The sequence below is a fragment of the Oryctolagus cuniculus genome, chromosome 10 (assembly GCF_964237555.1).
Source record: "Oryctolagus cuniculus chromosome 10, mOryCun1.1, whole genome shotgun sequence".
Taxonomy (NCBI): Eukaryota; Metazoa; Chordata; class Mammalia; order Lagomorpha; family Leporidae; genus Oryctolagus; species Oryctolagus cuniculus.
In genome coordinates, this window is record NC_091441.1 from 100516183 (window position 1) to 100530238 (window position 14056).

Here is a 14056-nt window from a genome sequence, read left to right on the forward strand (position 1 = left end):
TATATATATATATATATATTTACTTATTGGTTTGAAAGGCAGAGACACAGAAAGAGAGAGAGAGAGAGAGAGTGCTTCCATCCACTGGTTCACTCCCCAAATGGTCATAACAGCCAGAGTTTGGCCAGGCTGAAGCCAGATGCCAGAAGCTTCACCTGGGTCCCCCATGTAGGTTCAGGGGCCCAAGAACTTAGTCCATCTTCCACTGTCATCACTGTCATCCTAGGCACATTGACAGGAAGCTGGATTAGAAGTGGAACAGCCGGGAATCGAACCGGCGTCCATATGGGATGCAGGCGTCACAGGTGGTGACTTAACCACGACGCCAGCCCCTCAACTTGCTTGACTTCTGAACCCCACTGGCTCTGACTCTGTTCACATGGTCCTTGTGTCTCACAGGGTGAGCGAGGTCCCCCAGGAGAGAGTGTGGTGGGGGCCCCTGGGGTCCCTGGGGCCCCTGGTGAGAGAGGCGAGCAGGTAAGTGGGGATTTCCAGCCTGGGGATCAGACACAGAGATAGCGTCTGGTGTCCAGGGACCACAGGTCACGGCTTGGTCTCCTGTGTTGCACAGGGGCGGCCAGGGCCTGCCGGCCCCCGAGGCGAGAAGGGAGAAGCTGCCTTGACAGTGAGTGTGGGCCTGGGTGGGCGCTGACCCCATGCTGCCCCTCTGTGATCCCAATGCGTTCCTTGTGGTCCTCACGGCCTTGTGCCCCCAGGAGGACGACATTCGGGCCTTTGTGCGTCAGGAGATGAGTCAGCACTGCGGTGAGTGTGGCTGAGCCCTGAGTCTCCGGGTCGCCTCCCCGCCCGGCCCCAGGGCCCTGGGCAGGCGCAGACAGGCCCCCAGGAGTGCTGGGGGGAGCAGTGATCAAGGGGATGGAGGAGTGACGGCCACACAGACAGCCCTGGGTTGCAGGATGTTGCTGGGGGAGGCGGCTGTGGATGGCCATGGGGTGTTCGTGGCTGTCCAGCGTGGCCGTGTGTGGAAGAGGGTGGAGGCGGGAGCACAGTTTGTCCCACGGGGCCTGCCATGGCCCCAGGTCGGGGCTGTGGTGACTCCCTGGGGGCATCAGAGTGAAGTTCTGTCTCTCTTTTCCCTCTCTGCTGCTCTCTCACGCTCACCATGCCTGCCGGTTCCTCTTGCTGTCTCTCCCTTGCCTCCTGCCCTTGGCGATCTGCTCCCAACCTGCCTCCCACCCTGGGTTCCTTCTTCTTGGCCTTTCTTCCGCTCTCTCTGCCTCTGCCTCTCACTCCCCTGCTGTCTCTGCCCTTGCCCCCTCGCCCCTGTGTGCCTCTGACTTTTGGTCTGCTGCTCCATCCACCCACCCTCTCTCTGCCTGCTCTGCCCCCTCCCAGCCTGCCAGGGCCAATTTAGTGCATCAGGATCACGTGAGTAGTTCTCTGCTCCTGGAACTTTCTCCGCCCTAAGCCCTGCCCTGCCCGCCGCAAGGGTCCTCCCAGCAGGGGTTTGGCTGGGGTGGCTGCCGTGATGACCCTGGGGTCCCCGGGCCCCCCGTTTTTGTCCCAGGACCCCTCCCTAGTTACGCGGCGGACACCGCCGGCCGCCAGCTGTACCCTGTGCCCGTGCTGCGCGTCTCTCACGTAGAGGACGAAGGTAAGGACTGCCGGCTGGGGCACAGACTTGGGCACGGGGAGTGCAGGGCACGTGTCGTGTAGGTAGGCCCCACATGCAGCTACAATGGGGATGCTGGTCTTAAAACTTCTTTTATTTATGAACTTTATTTGAAAAGACAAGAGAGACAGACAGAGAGCTCCCATTTGCCAGTTCATGTCCCAAATGCCCACAACAGCCAGGGTTAGAGCAGGCAGAAACTGGGAGCCGGGGACGCCATCTGGCCTCCCATGTGGGTGACGGACCCAGCCCTCTGAGCTGCTGTCTCCCAGAGTGCACGTGAGCGGGAAGCTGGGATTGGGAGTAAGCAGGGACTCCAGTATGAGGCCAGGGTGTCCCAGGCCTGCACACCGAGGGCAGGCTGCCCCTCACCCACACCCGCTACCTGCAGGCCAGGTGCCCCCTGAGGACGACGAGTTCTCGGAGTACTCGGAGTATTCCGTGGAGGAGTACCAGGACCCTGAGGCGCCCTGGGATGCTGGTGGTGAGAAGAGGGCTGGGGCCCGAGGGGCGGCGGAGGGGCAGGCAGCGCGGGCCCCTGCTCCCCTCTGATGGCCCCCAGCCCCTCTCTGATGCCCGCTGCCCCTGCTGACCTGACCCCGATCAGCCCCAGACCCCTGCTCCCTGCCGCTGGATGAGGGTTCCTGTGCTGCCTACACCCTGCGCTGGTACCACCGGGCTGGGCCACACGGCACCGAGGCCTGTCGTCCCTTTGTCTATGGTGGCTGCGGAGGAAATGCCAACCGCTTTGGGACCCGTGAGGCCTGTGAGCGCCGCTGCCCACCCCGGGTGAACCAGAGCCCCTGAACAGGTGGAACAGGTATGCATCCCCACACCCTGTTACCTTAGGGGGCCTGGGTCAGGAGTCTTGGGGCTGGGTGAGAAGTGCCCTCAGGCTGGGGGACCTGGGCTGGGCCCCCACCCCAAAGAACTGAGTACGGAAGCCCATGGTGCAGCCCCTAGGACGTCCCCCTCCCTGGTCCCTCCTCTGAAGACCTGAGGATGGAGCCCCTCTCTGAGGTCAGAGCCCCACTCCCTGCTGTGGCATCAGCTCCGCCCTGGCTCCCCTCCAGCCTTGGGTGGTGCTCTGGGCCTACGCGCAGGGGAGGGGGTCTGGTGGCTGAAAATCGTTCCCCACTTGCCCTACCCAGGTGCTGCCCCGAGCTGAAGGCCTGACCGTGAGCTGACCTTCAGCGTCCCCTGGAGGAGCCAGGGTCTCAGCTGTGCCCTGCCGCCCCTCCCCTTGGTGCTAGAGGCACGTGAGCGTGCGAGTGTGTGTCCGTTATTTCCGTGACTTGGTCCCACGGGTCCAGCCTGCCCCCTGTGGACAAGCCCCCATTGTGGCAGCTGACTCACTGTGGGGGTGGCTGTGGGCTGTGAGCGGAGGTGACCGGCATCTGATCTGCTCCTGGACCCACGCTGTGATGACATGGTGCTGATTCTGGGGGGCATTAAAGCTGCTGTTTTAAAAGGCCCTGTTGTGACTCTTTGGGGAGCTGGAGGTGTTGGGGGCAGATTTCCCCAGAGAGGGCAGCACTGTCCTCTGTGGGCAGAGTCCCCCTGCACAGCCCTGGCCGTTGTCCTATGACCTTCCGTCCCCAGCTTGTTCCCAGAAAGGAGTAGATCGGGTCAGGGCTGAGGACGTGTCCTCACCGCTCCCCAGGAGGCATGAGTCACGGGCGGGGGGCTGCTGCTGCTCCCACCCTGGCGAGTCGGGGGAGATAAATGGGTGCTGAAGTGGGCAGAGCTCAGACGCCCGACAGCACTGCCTAGGCCCAGCCCCAGCAGCCCGACTCCTGGAGGAAGCCCCTAGAGGTAGGACTGGGGTGCGGTTGGGACGGGAGGGGTCTTGGGGATTGAATGGACCCGGGCTTTGGGTAGGTGGAGGTCTCGGGGCCTGGGCCTCGCTGGGGTCTCTGGCTGCTCCTCTGCACAGAACCCCCCACCCCCACCCGCGCGTCAGCTGCGAGCTCTTGCTAGAAGCTCGGAGCCTCCCGTTCTTGTTTCTGTTTCTGAAATGTTTATTTCCGTCGCGTGGTCTGTCTCTGGGATGCTTTCTGTCTCGTTTTCCTCCGGTTTCCCTCTAGTTCGATGTGCTTGCATCTCATTAATCTCCTCTCCTCCTCCCGCTGCATCTGTCTGTCTGTCCATCACTCTGTCATCTTTCTTTCTGCCTCACATCTCCGTTTCCTTCTCAGCCTTTGTCTCCCTGGCCCCTTTCTCTGACTCTGCCTTGATTTCCCTTTCTTGTCTTGTCTCTTCATCTCTGTCTCCGTGCCTCTGGCCCTGCAGCCTCTCTCGCTCGAATCTCCATCTCGCAGTCTCTGTCCATGAACCAGGGCTGAGCCTCTTTTCTCCTTGCAGCCTGAGCACGCGATGACCAGGTGGGCTCTGCCGGTGCTTTTGGTCCTGATGTTGGGTAGGGTCCTGGCTGCCCCAGTGACCCCTCTCCCAGCCTTCCAGCTGCTCCCGCAGAACCGTCCCCAGACCACTCCCAGTCCTGTGGCCTGGGAGAGCCCCCCAGCCACCACCACGGGCCCCCCAGCTGCGTGGGACTACCGCAGCCCCAGTGCCCGCCAAGGCCCACGCATCACCCTCTCACTGGACGTCCCCATCGACCTCCTGCAAGTCTTACTGGAGCAGGCCCGGACCAGAGCTGCCAGCCAGCGGGCTGCCACCAACGCCCGTGTCCTGGCCCAGGTTGGCCGCCGCTGAGCCTGAGCTGGAGCTGGGGGGGGGCGGGCAGCAATGGATGAGAAGACTTGGAGGATGATGACAGAGCTGGATGATGTCACATCTGGGCAGAGTGCTTCTGGACACTGCTGTGTGGGACCTCTGCCAAGTGGTATCATCTTACGTCTGAGTGCCCCGGAGTCACAGTGGGAATGGACAGCTGGCCATCTCTATGTCGGGTCACTGCTGGGGATGGCCACTGCCGGGTGGAGTGGGGGTCCTGCCAGGTCTGGGGGCCCCACCGCCACACAGCATCTGGACACCACCACGACGGTGGCCACCCTGTGACTTTCGGGAACCCATCCAAGGCCCGTGGGGCTGGGTCTCCCTCCCTGCCATCGCAGGCCAGCACCTGGGAGTGCAAGCTGAGGGCTGCTGCAGGGTCTGTGCCCGTGGGCAGCACCTACCCCCAAGGGGTGGGGCCACCAGGGGCCTCTCCAGGCACAGGCAGCGGTGCAGGGGCTGTGACACGGCAGCCTCTGCCCGCGCGTGTGTGCAGGTGCCTGTGGGCTCAGTGTTGCCTGCCCTAGGCCTGACAGCCGTGAGGGGGTGTGAGGACGTAGGAGGAGAAGGCGCTTCGTCCTGAGACCCGTGGGAAGCACACACATCGCAGAACTGGGCACTGTCTGGCCCTCCCCCCATATACCCGGCTCCAGGGATGGGGCTCGGGCTGTGGGGCTGCAGCCCAAACCCCCGCCTTCCTCACAGGAGTGTCCTGAGCAGCGGGGTTCACCTCTGAGCCTCCACTTCCTCATCACAAGTCAGAGTCATGTCACCCCGTTTCTCGTGAGTGACAGGCAGGTTCTGGCTGCAGGAAGCGTCCAATAAATGTGACGTGACTGGATCCGGGGTGCCCAGGAGCCACACACTCCTGTGCACCAGGCAGGGACGCATGGCTGAGTCACATCTGGCTTCCCGGCCCTTCTGCCCACCCTCCCTCCCTGCCTCCCACCCCCGTTTTCTCCATTGATTTGAAAGGCAGAGAGACGGAGAGAGACCTTCATTCACTGGTTCACTCCCCAGTTGCCTGCAACTGCCAAGGCCAGGCCAGGCCAAAGCCAGGAACTTGGAACTGCATCTGGCAGAGACCCAAGTGCCTGAGCCATGCCCTGCTGTCTCCCGAGTGTGCACTAGCAGGAAGTTAAAATACGAAACAGAGCTGGGACTTGAACCCAGGCACTCCAAGACGGGACGTGAGTATTGTAGCTGACGTCCTAACCCTCTCCCTGCCTTTTAATCTCACCTGCCTCCTTAGTGTGCAGGGAGGAGTTCGTCTTCTTTCACACCTCCAGCTGCGACATCGCAGGGCTGGAGCTAGGGCTGACTCTCAGGGCAGTGTGGACGGGCTTGCTGAGGGTCCGGCAGGGTCTCTGCGTTGTGTAGACCACTCCAGCTGGAGGCAAGGGCAGACCCCGGCAGCATGGGCCCCTCTGACTGGACAGAGGTGATGGTGGCAGGAGGGCAGCTGCCTGCCTGGGGTGGGGGCACGGACGTTAACCTCGCGGTTGTAAGCAGCCTGGGGGGCGTGCCCAAGGCGGCTGAAGAGGCGGGGCTGCCCTCGCGGAGCCTGCAGGGGCGGGGCTCCCTACTCGGGAGCCAAAGGGGGCGGTGGCCCGGGCCAGTTCGGTGGCAGGATGGACAGAGGCACGTTAGGAGGCAGCTCTCTGACGGACCCGGGGTGCCGCAGGCAGGGTAGGTGCGGGGCAGCGCGGGGAGGATGGGGCACTTGGAAAAGACCAAGATGCAGTGAGGGTGGTACTGGGGGGGGGGGACTGAGAGGGGTGGGGGTCTCTCCTGGTAAAGGGGTGCTCTGAGGGGGCATCAGACTGTCAGTCGCCTGGAGGAGGGGGAACTCTGTCGCCGCGCAGAGGAGAGGAGGCTGGGCCAAGGGGAAGCTATAAATAGTGCCTTCCTCCAACCCAGGGGCAGGGACGGCCAGCTGGAGCTGCCCGCGGCCCTCGAGCTCTGCCCCTCGCTGGCCTCCCAGGGGTTATGTTGGTCCAGGTCCTCCCCAGGGGTTATGTTGGTCCAGGTCCTCCTCAGGGGTTGCACCAGCTTGGGAGGTCCAGAGGCTCATTTGGGAAGTTTTGCATAATGATGTGGCCTTAGCCCTTAAACCAGCCTTTTTAGGGCACTTTCTGTGTGTCCCACGCCAGTCCTGAGTTTCTCTAAACACCTACTATGGGCTCTCTGAGCACTTTCTGTGTGTCCTGGCTGCTCCCGAGTCACTCTGAACACCTACTGTGTGCCTGTGCCAGACAAGAATCAGGAAGGGCAGGGTTCGCCAGGGTTGCCCAGCCACACAGCTCTCTAACCCCAGTCCCCAAGTCAGAGCTTCGTACTCCCTGTGCGCTCCGGGCCCCAGAGGACACTGGGAACACTCCTTCCTGGAACCGGCCAGAGGAAGCTGGAACTCCTAGAAACCCCACCACGGGGGGCGGGGGTGGAGATGAGGGGAAGGGGGGCAGCAGCAGACAGCAGTAGGCTCCCTACGGTACGCCTGTCTGCACAGGTCTGGCTGCCGGGCTTGTGTGTGTGTGTGTGCACACGCGTGCTTCTCTGCCTTACTATGGGGGTCTGTGTGACATGCACCGGGGCCCGGGGTCTTTATGCTGCAAAGGGTGGTGCCCCAGGCAGGCAGCAGATACGGGTGCCAGGAAGAGTGTGAACGTTGAGAACATGGACTGAGGACTTTGGCCACCCCCTGGCTTGTAGCCTAGAGCACTGGGAGGGGGGCCAGTGTTCAGTGCAGGAGGTGCCACGGGAATCCACCTGGATCAGGCCACCCACCCAAGTGCAGTGGTGGGCACAGGCTGAGCAGAACGTGTCCATGCACGGATGCTCGCTGACAGCCCCACACACTGCCCGTGCTGGGGACAGGGTCGCTGGCTCACTCTGAGATGCCCTGAAGAAGCTCGAGGGCTCGTTGCCTGGGCAACCATTGAGGCTGAGGGAGCGGCAAGCCAGGACGGCATTTCCATGGAGGGAAGCAGGAGGGGCACGGGGCTGGAGGCGGGAAGCGCAGCGACGGTGCAGGTGCCAGGTACGGGAGGTGAGGTTTGGATGGGCTGGGGGTTGACCTGAGTCCATCCTGTTTGCTACCTGGGGAATGAGGCCGCGGGAGAAGAGATGGGAATCTTCAGGTCAGGTAGAGATGCTTGATGTTGACCCGTGGCCTCTCTCAGCTGAGGACAGGGACTTGCGAGGGTGTGGCTGGGTCAGCCCAGGGTCAGACTGTTTGGGGAAGAGTAGGAGGTGCAGAGCCACAGCATTTTAGGGAACCAGGTTCAGACTGTCTGGCTGTGGGATGGCTTCCCAGAGACTTCCCTGGCCCCCTGCCCGGTCCTGGCTGCCCCCAACTAATGTCCAGGAGGACTGGGGACGAGAACACGCGGGCCTCCGGGGGGGGGGGCTGTTAGATGAGGCAGCCTTGCAATGAACGCTGGTGGCTGGACAGGGTGTGGGCGTGTGGCGTGGAGGTCTCTGAGACCAGGATGGCCCTGAGATGACCTTGGCGGTGATCAGCAGACAGACAGGAAGTTCGGCTGTGTCAGGGACGGAATGAATAGCATTGGGTAAGGAACAGGTGGATGGTCAGGAAGGGTGGCAGGCTCCTCGGAAGCCACCCACGGCTGTGCTTCTGGGTGGGGCTTAGAGAGAGGTGGTGCGTAGACGCTGCACAGAAGGGTGAGGAAGGAGGAAGTAGCCGACTCTCGGTAGGGCAGGACATTCTCCAGAAAAAGTACCTAGAGCTGGCTTCAGGGAGGGTCCATGCAGACGCTTCTGAACCCTCCTTGCCTGTGAAGTGGGCAAATCTCAGGGATCCTTGCCAGGCTGCGATGGTGACTGGGAGGACTGACCCAAGGCAGGCACGGGGAGGGGACGCTGCACCCGTGTGCACGAGGCCACCCTGTGGACACGCCACTAGCACTTGGCTCCTAACTGGGCACACACTGGGCAGAGAGGGCTTGAGATGCAGGACCCCGCCAGGGCTGTGGTGGGGCACATCGCTCGCTAGAGGGCAGTGTGGCCCGCGTCCAGGCCCGGGGGGTGAGGCTGCGGCAGAACCCCGTGGAGCTGGGGGAAGAGGGGCTAGGGGAGTCCGAGGCGGGCAGGGTAGGAGCCAAACACCGGCCCAGCAAAGGGTTCTGGACTTCGGGGTCTTACCGTTGCCTCTTGCCTCCGATACGTTATTTACCTACCCCTGTTTTGAAAATGCAATAAATGAGAACCCCGAAGTGTTTCAGAATGGCTTTCTCAGCGATTGACACATCTAATCTGTATCATTATCTTGTAAGACTGATGACGTGTGCGTTCCATTTTCCTGATGAAGAGACAGAAGCTCATTAAAAAAAAATGCGTAACTCATGATTAAAAATTTAATTGGTACAAATGAAATCCTGGAAGGAGAATGAAGATCCTGCTAGGGCTCAGTGAGTCCCCAAAGAACTTGATCACGAGGTCCCGCGCGTTTATTTCGGGGGGTGTTGGGGAGTTTAGCCTGAGCTCCCCCGCAGCCAAGCCCCAGAGGAAAAAACAGGACGGATTGTAGGACTTGTCCCGCGTCCCTGTCCCCGAGATAAAGGGGCCTCGGCGCAGCGCCAGGGAGGCACGGCGGCACTGACGGCCGGGACAGCAGCCCAGGGGCCGCTGGGCTGGTGCTGACCAACCCGGCCCTGCGAGTCACGCAACCCTCGCCTCCTCTCCCCGGGTCCCTGAGGTCAAGCACCACAGGCAGCGGAAGCCCCAGGAACCGTGGGGGCGGGGCCTATGCAAATAAGCTCGGTCGGGTTGGGCGGAGGGGCCCGCCCATCCGGGGCGGGGCCTGGGCAATGCGGGCCTTGAGCCCGCCGGGAGCTGGGCATGCGCCTTCTCGATCCTGGCATGAAGGATGGGGCCCGCTTGGTCCAAAAAGGGCCTGCAAGCGAGCTGGGCATGCGTAATCGGAGACTAGGGCCCCTTCCGTTGGGGTGGAGCCTATTCGTTCTGGGGCGGGACCTGCGGGAAGATGGACAAGAGTTGTTGCGGCTTGAGGAGGGGCGGGGCGCGAGGGGCGGGACCTCGGGTGGCCCGAGGTGGCCCGGCTGCTGGGTCTGAAGCGGCGCAATCCGGCGCATCCCGACCCCGGGATGGCGTCCCCACGGGAACTGACCCAGAACCCCCTGAAGAAGATCTGGATGCCGTACAGCAATGGGAGGCCGGCTCTGCACGCCTGCCAGCGCGGTGGTGAGGCGGGGTCCTCGGGCAGGGGCAAGGACGTGCACTGGGATGGGTGGGCAGGGACGCCTGGGCGGTGTCTCACGTGGACAGCGGGCAAGGGGGCAGGTGAGGAACCGTGGGCAGGTGAGGCCGTTGTGACCCCGGGGGAGGAGGCGGAGGGCAGGTGAGTGGCTGGGAACAGGTGAGGCGGATATGACAGTGGTGCGCGGAAGACAGGTGTGGCGCAACAGGGGACAGACAGGTGTGGGGCATGTCAGCTCGGTAGGGCCCAGGTCGGGCCACCATCACCTCCAGGAGGATTCTGGCCCCCTTGCCCCTGGCAAACAGAGGACTTCCTGGGCGTGACTTTCCTCTCGTGGCCAGATGGTGTGTTCTGACCCAGAACTGAGCTGTGTGGGCCTGGGCGCACACTGAGCTGTCTTGGCCTCAGCCTAGAATGTCCAAAGGCCTAAATGAGGGCCGTTCCTGTAGAAAGAGGAAGGGTATCTCTTGGCCTTAAGACCGAGTTTTTGGGGGAACTTGAGGGCAGTCCAGATGTGCTCAGGATAGAGACAGAAGACAAGGCCATCTGGCGCTGTCTCTGGGGCTCGTAAGCATGCATGTGGGTTCCAGGGTGAGTGGTCACCCTGGAGGAAGGAGCACCTAGGAGTTAGTGTCGAAACGCGAAATTGCTAAGGGACTCACCTCTCCTGGCCTCCTGGGTGTTTAATCCCCGTCCTGGACTTTCTGCCTGTCTTAAATGAGTCTGCAACTTTCCTTATAATCAACAAAAAGATTCCCTTTAGGAGTTGCTGTAATATTGTCTGAATTTGCTACTTGGCAGGGCTCTCAGAGCACATCAAGTACAACTGGTAGGAAAGATACGGAGATGGCCGTCGGAGGTTGTGGGATGTGCAGGTCCCTGCACTCCTGGCCGCCGCGTGTTTATGATAAGGGTGAGGAGAGTGCTCTACGCTCCTGCTGAGTCCTCGCTGGGCCCATGGCTCTGACGGTGCTGTCAGTTCAGGCTGGTGTGTGTGTGTGTGTGTGGCGGCCAGGTTCTGACCACACTGCGTTCTGGTGGGTCCTGGTGGCTCTGACTGAAAAGCAGTGGGAGCCATACGTGGAGGCCCAGTCCCGAGGTGCTGTGGCCACAGGCTGGCCAGCTCTCCTTTGAGACTCTATTGTTAGTGTGGAGGCTGAAGCCCCTCCGTCCTGTGCTGCTGGGGCTGTGTGGTCCTAACCAGGGGGTGGCTGCTGTTATTATGAAAGGGGAGTGAGGCCCTGGGCTTTGGAGGCAGAAGCCCTGACGTTGCGTGCTGGCTGCCCTGTGGGGTGAGACAGCAGCCCTAGGTGCACTAGCGAGCCAGTCCTCACTCAATGCAAGTGGGTCCCTTCCTTACCCCACCCGCTCTCTGTTTCTCACTACACCTGTGCTGGGCACTGAGCCGTTAGCCCGAGCCGACCCCCATTGCAGGTGGGAAGGGAGCGGAGGCCCAATAGGGTGCACTCCAGCCTTCCAGTGTGGACTGAAATTGACCATGGCTGGAGCAGAAGGGCTTGTCACGGCGTCTCGGGGTGTTGGAGAAGCTTGGGCTTCTGGGCGGAGGAGATGGCACCCAAGAGGCCAAAGCTGAGATGTACAGCTTGCTTGGGGGTCTGGACCAGGCCTGGGGTTGGCGGCAGGGAGCGGATGAGCAGTGAGGGATGGGGCCCTGTCTGTGCAGCGCGGGCTGCTGGTCCCTGCCCTCCTGCAGGTGACCCCCTGCACGGTGGGCTTCTGAACAGGCAGGAAGGAGCCTTGGAGGAGGTGGGAGTTGACTTGATCGCCAGCCAGAGGTGGGAGCAGGTGCTGTTCAGGAATCAGTCTGCAACCCACCCCGGGGCTTCGGGCTGCTCCCGCTGCGGATGTGCCAGGAGATAGGCAGGCACTGTCCGTTGCCTGGCCCGTCTCAGCCTTCCTGGTGCCTGGGGCCTCTGCAGGTTTGCAGGAGAGGGAGCAGTGGGGGAAGCTGGGTCCCTGTGCCTTCAGAGTTCCTTCTGCATATGCCCAGTGTGGTCAGCAGTGTGTTCTGCTGTCCTGTGTGCGCGGTGTGGTCCTGGCCACCCATCCCAGCTCACGCGGTCCACATGCCCTCTGCTTCAAGGCCTGGAGTGTGTCCCTTCCTTCTTGTGCCCCAGGTTGCAATTTCTCCGTTTTCCCCGCATTGTGCTGTTGTCAGCAGAGCTGCTGGAATGTACTTGAACTTTGGCTTTCTTTTGGGTCACTTCCTGGGGAGCCTATCTTGAGGAGCAGAGGTGACAGCTGATTTATGGCCTTGTTTTGTACCCAGGCCTGAGTTGCTGCCCTGTGTGCCCACCTTGCATGTGGGTGGGAGTGGGGAGAGGGGGCTGTCACCAAACAGCATGGGAGGAGCCTGGGGCATCTGTAGGGTGAGAAGGTGTGAAGAGAGGTGCAGCACGGGGCCCTCAGGCATGGGAGTGCCCCTGAGGGGGCTCTGGGAGGGAGTGGCCTCATCGTGGGAGCAGTGTGGCTGCAGGTTCTTCCCCCTGGTGAGTAACTGGTGCACTGCTCAGAGCCTTGGTCACCCTGGCTGGGAGTTGTGCAAACAAGGCAGGCCCTGACCATCTGCTGGCCCTGAGGACACGAGCCTTGCCCAACTTGTTTTCTGCACTTAGCCAATGCTGAGGTTTTTCTGCAAGTTCCTGCAGGGTCCCCTCCTGCCCTCCCTTGGAGCCTCGGAGCTCGCATTTGCACAAAAGCGTGCACAGGTGTGATGGAGCACCCCCTCGCCTCTCTGTAGGTCCTGCCTGAGGCGGCAAGCCGCTGCCACACCCCTGCTCCCAAGGGCACCCTGGGCTGAGGTGCACCTGCTAGGGCGAGGCAGAGGCCAGAGCTTCCCTGAAGGGCTCAGGCTTGGGGTTAGTGCTCTCGCTGAGGGATTGTCACCCAATTATACAGGTGAGGACACGAAGGCTCAGAGTTGCCAGCCAATGTCAGAGTCAAGATTGGAAGCCAGAGCCTGTCTGACACTGGACCCCCTGCGGAGCTGCCCCTGGGACGTCTGTGCTTCGGGAGGGGTGGGAGTGCAGCCGCCTGTCTCGGGACACACATGGAGGCAGAGCAAGTGGGCAGAGGGACAGTGGCAGTCCCCACATTTGCTGTCTGTCTGTCTGCTGTGGCTTTACTGGCCCAGGTCCTCAGACGGTGAAGGGGAAGTTTCCTGAGGTTTCTGAGGTCAAACTGCATTGCATTTAGCTGCCTTGAAAGCTGCGTTGGTCACCGAGGCTGACCCTTGTGCTGCCCGCAGCGCCGTCCTTGCCAGCCGCGACCGGAGGAGCCTCGGGCGTGGCACACTGACTGGTGGCACACAGGGTTGTGGCGGGTGGGCCGTCAGGACTGGCCTTGTGTCTGCTCTCAGGTCTGTCTTCTAGATGCTTCCTCCCTGCTCAGACTTCTACTTACATATTTATTTTTATTATTTATTTGAAATGCAGAGTTACAGAGAGAGAAATCTACCCTCTGGTTCACTCCCTAGATGGCCTCAATGACTGGACCAGGCCAAAGGCAGGAGTCTGGAACTCCATCTGGGTCTCCCATGTGGGCGCAGAGGCCCAAGCACTGGAGCCATTCTCTGTTGCCTTCCCAGGCCATTAGCAGGGAGCGGAACTTCTGGGGCTTGAACTGGCTCTGGTGTCGCAGGCGGATGCTGAAGCCACCGTGCCGCTGCGCCAGCCCCGGTGCTCAGGCTTCGGGATGCTCCCTCCCTGCTCAGCTCTGTAGATGGCTCCTTCCCTGCTGCTCCCTGAAGGGTTTTTTTTTTTTTTTTTTTTTTTTTTTTTAGATTTATTTATTTACTTGAGAGGCAGAGTTATAGAGAGGCAGAGGCAGAGAGAGAAGGGAGAGAGAGAGAGAGAGAGGTCTTCTATCTGCTGGTTCACTCCCCAAATGGCAGCAATGGCCGGAGCTGCACTGGTCTGAAGCCAGGAGCCAGGAGCTTCTGCCAGGTCTGCCACACAGGTGCAGGGATCTAAATACTTGGGCCATCTTCCGCTGCTTTCCCAGGCCGTAGCAGAGAGCTGGATCGGAAGTAGAGCAGCCAGGTCTTGAACTGGCGCTCATATGGGATGCCGGCATTGCAGACAGTGACTTTACCTGCTACACCACAGCACTGGCCCCTGCCTGTAATTCTTGAACACTGATTTTGTACAGGCTCTGGGTCCTGAACAGCTCAGGTACTGCAGGGCTGCTTCTGCTACAAGTGATATGTCGAGAGAGAGCAGGACCAAGGGTCGTTAGGTGGGCAGGGATGTGCCGTGGAGAAAGAACCCACTGAGGAAGCAGCTTTGAACTGGGCTTTGTGAAAAGAAATGCCACCGGGGACTGGCATTGTGGCGCAGTGGGTCAGGCCATTACCTGTGACTCTGGCATCCCACATGAGCACCAATTTCAGTCTTGGCTGCTCTACTTCTCATCCAACCCCCCAATAA

The 14056-nt window shown here is 61.2% G+C and overlaps 3 protein-coding genes across 7 annotated transcripts in view; all 3 read left to right on the forward strand.

Moving 5' to 3' along the window:
• COL7A1 (collagen type VII alpha 1 chain) overlaps window positions 1-3107 on the forward strand; it is a 29898-nt gene extending 26791 nt beyond the window's left edge. For all 3 annotated transcript variants that reach the window (XM_051851641.2, XM_051851640.2, XM_051851642.2), the window contains 8 exons: window positions 400-477; window positions 572-625; window positions 717-765; window positions 1357-1389; window positions 1529-1615; window positions 2025-2117; window positions 2241-2453; window positions 2785-3107. In XM_051851641.2, coding sequence (XP_051707601.2) covers window positions 400-477; window positions 572-625; window positions 717-765; window positions 1357-1389; window positions 1529-1615; window positions 2025-2117; window positions 2241-2440 — 594 coding nt within the window. In that variant the 3' untranslated portion in view covers window positions 2441-2453; window positions 2785-3107. The remainder of the gene's footprint in view (window positions 1-399; window positions 478-571; window positions 626-716; window positions 766-1356; window positions 1390-1528; window positions 1616-2024; window positions 2118-2240; window positions 2454-2784) is intronic.
• Window positions 3108-3228: 121 nt separating this feature from the next.
• Window positions 3229-4805, forward strand: UCN2 (urocortin 2). Its single transcript, XM_070050836.1, has one exon. The coding sequence runs from the start codon at window positions 4010-4012 to the stop codon at window positions 4346-4348; it is 339 nt and encodes a 112-aa protein (XP_069906937.1). The 5' UTR covers window positions 3229-4009; the 3' UTR covers window positions 4349-4805.
• Window positions 4806-5967: 1162 nt separating this feature from the next.
• The window catches only part of PFKFB4 (6-phosphofructo-2-kinase/fructose-2,6-biphosphatase 4), a 30633-nt gene continuing 22544 nt past the window's right edge, over window positions 5968-14056 (forward strand). Inside the window, exon 1 of one of the 3 annotated variants that reach the window (XM_008260608.4) lies at window positions 5968-6058. In XM_008260608.4, coding sequence (XP_008258830.1) covers window positions 6001-6058 — 58 coding nt within the window. In that variant the 5' untranslated portion in view covers window positions 5968-6000. Of the gene's footprint in view, window positions 6059-9400; window positions 9593-14056 lie in introns of those variants that run through there. The other 2 variants (XM_002713376.5, XM_051851655.2) reach the window with 2 other exon arrangements.

Bases quoted from the DNA above. Each gene is read 5' to 3' on its own strand.
- UCN2 (XM_070050836.1), top strand. From the start codon at position 4,010: ATGACCAGGTGGGCTCTGCCGGTGCTTTTGGTCCTGATGTTGGGTAGG.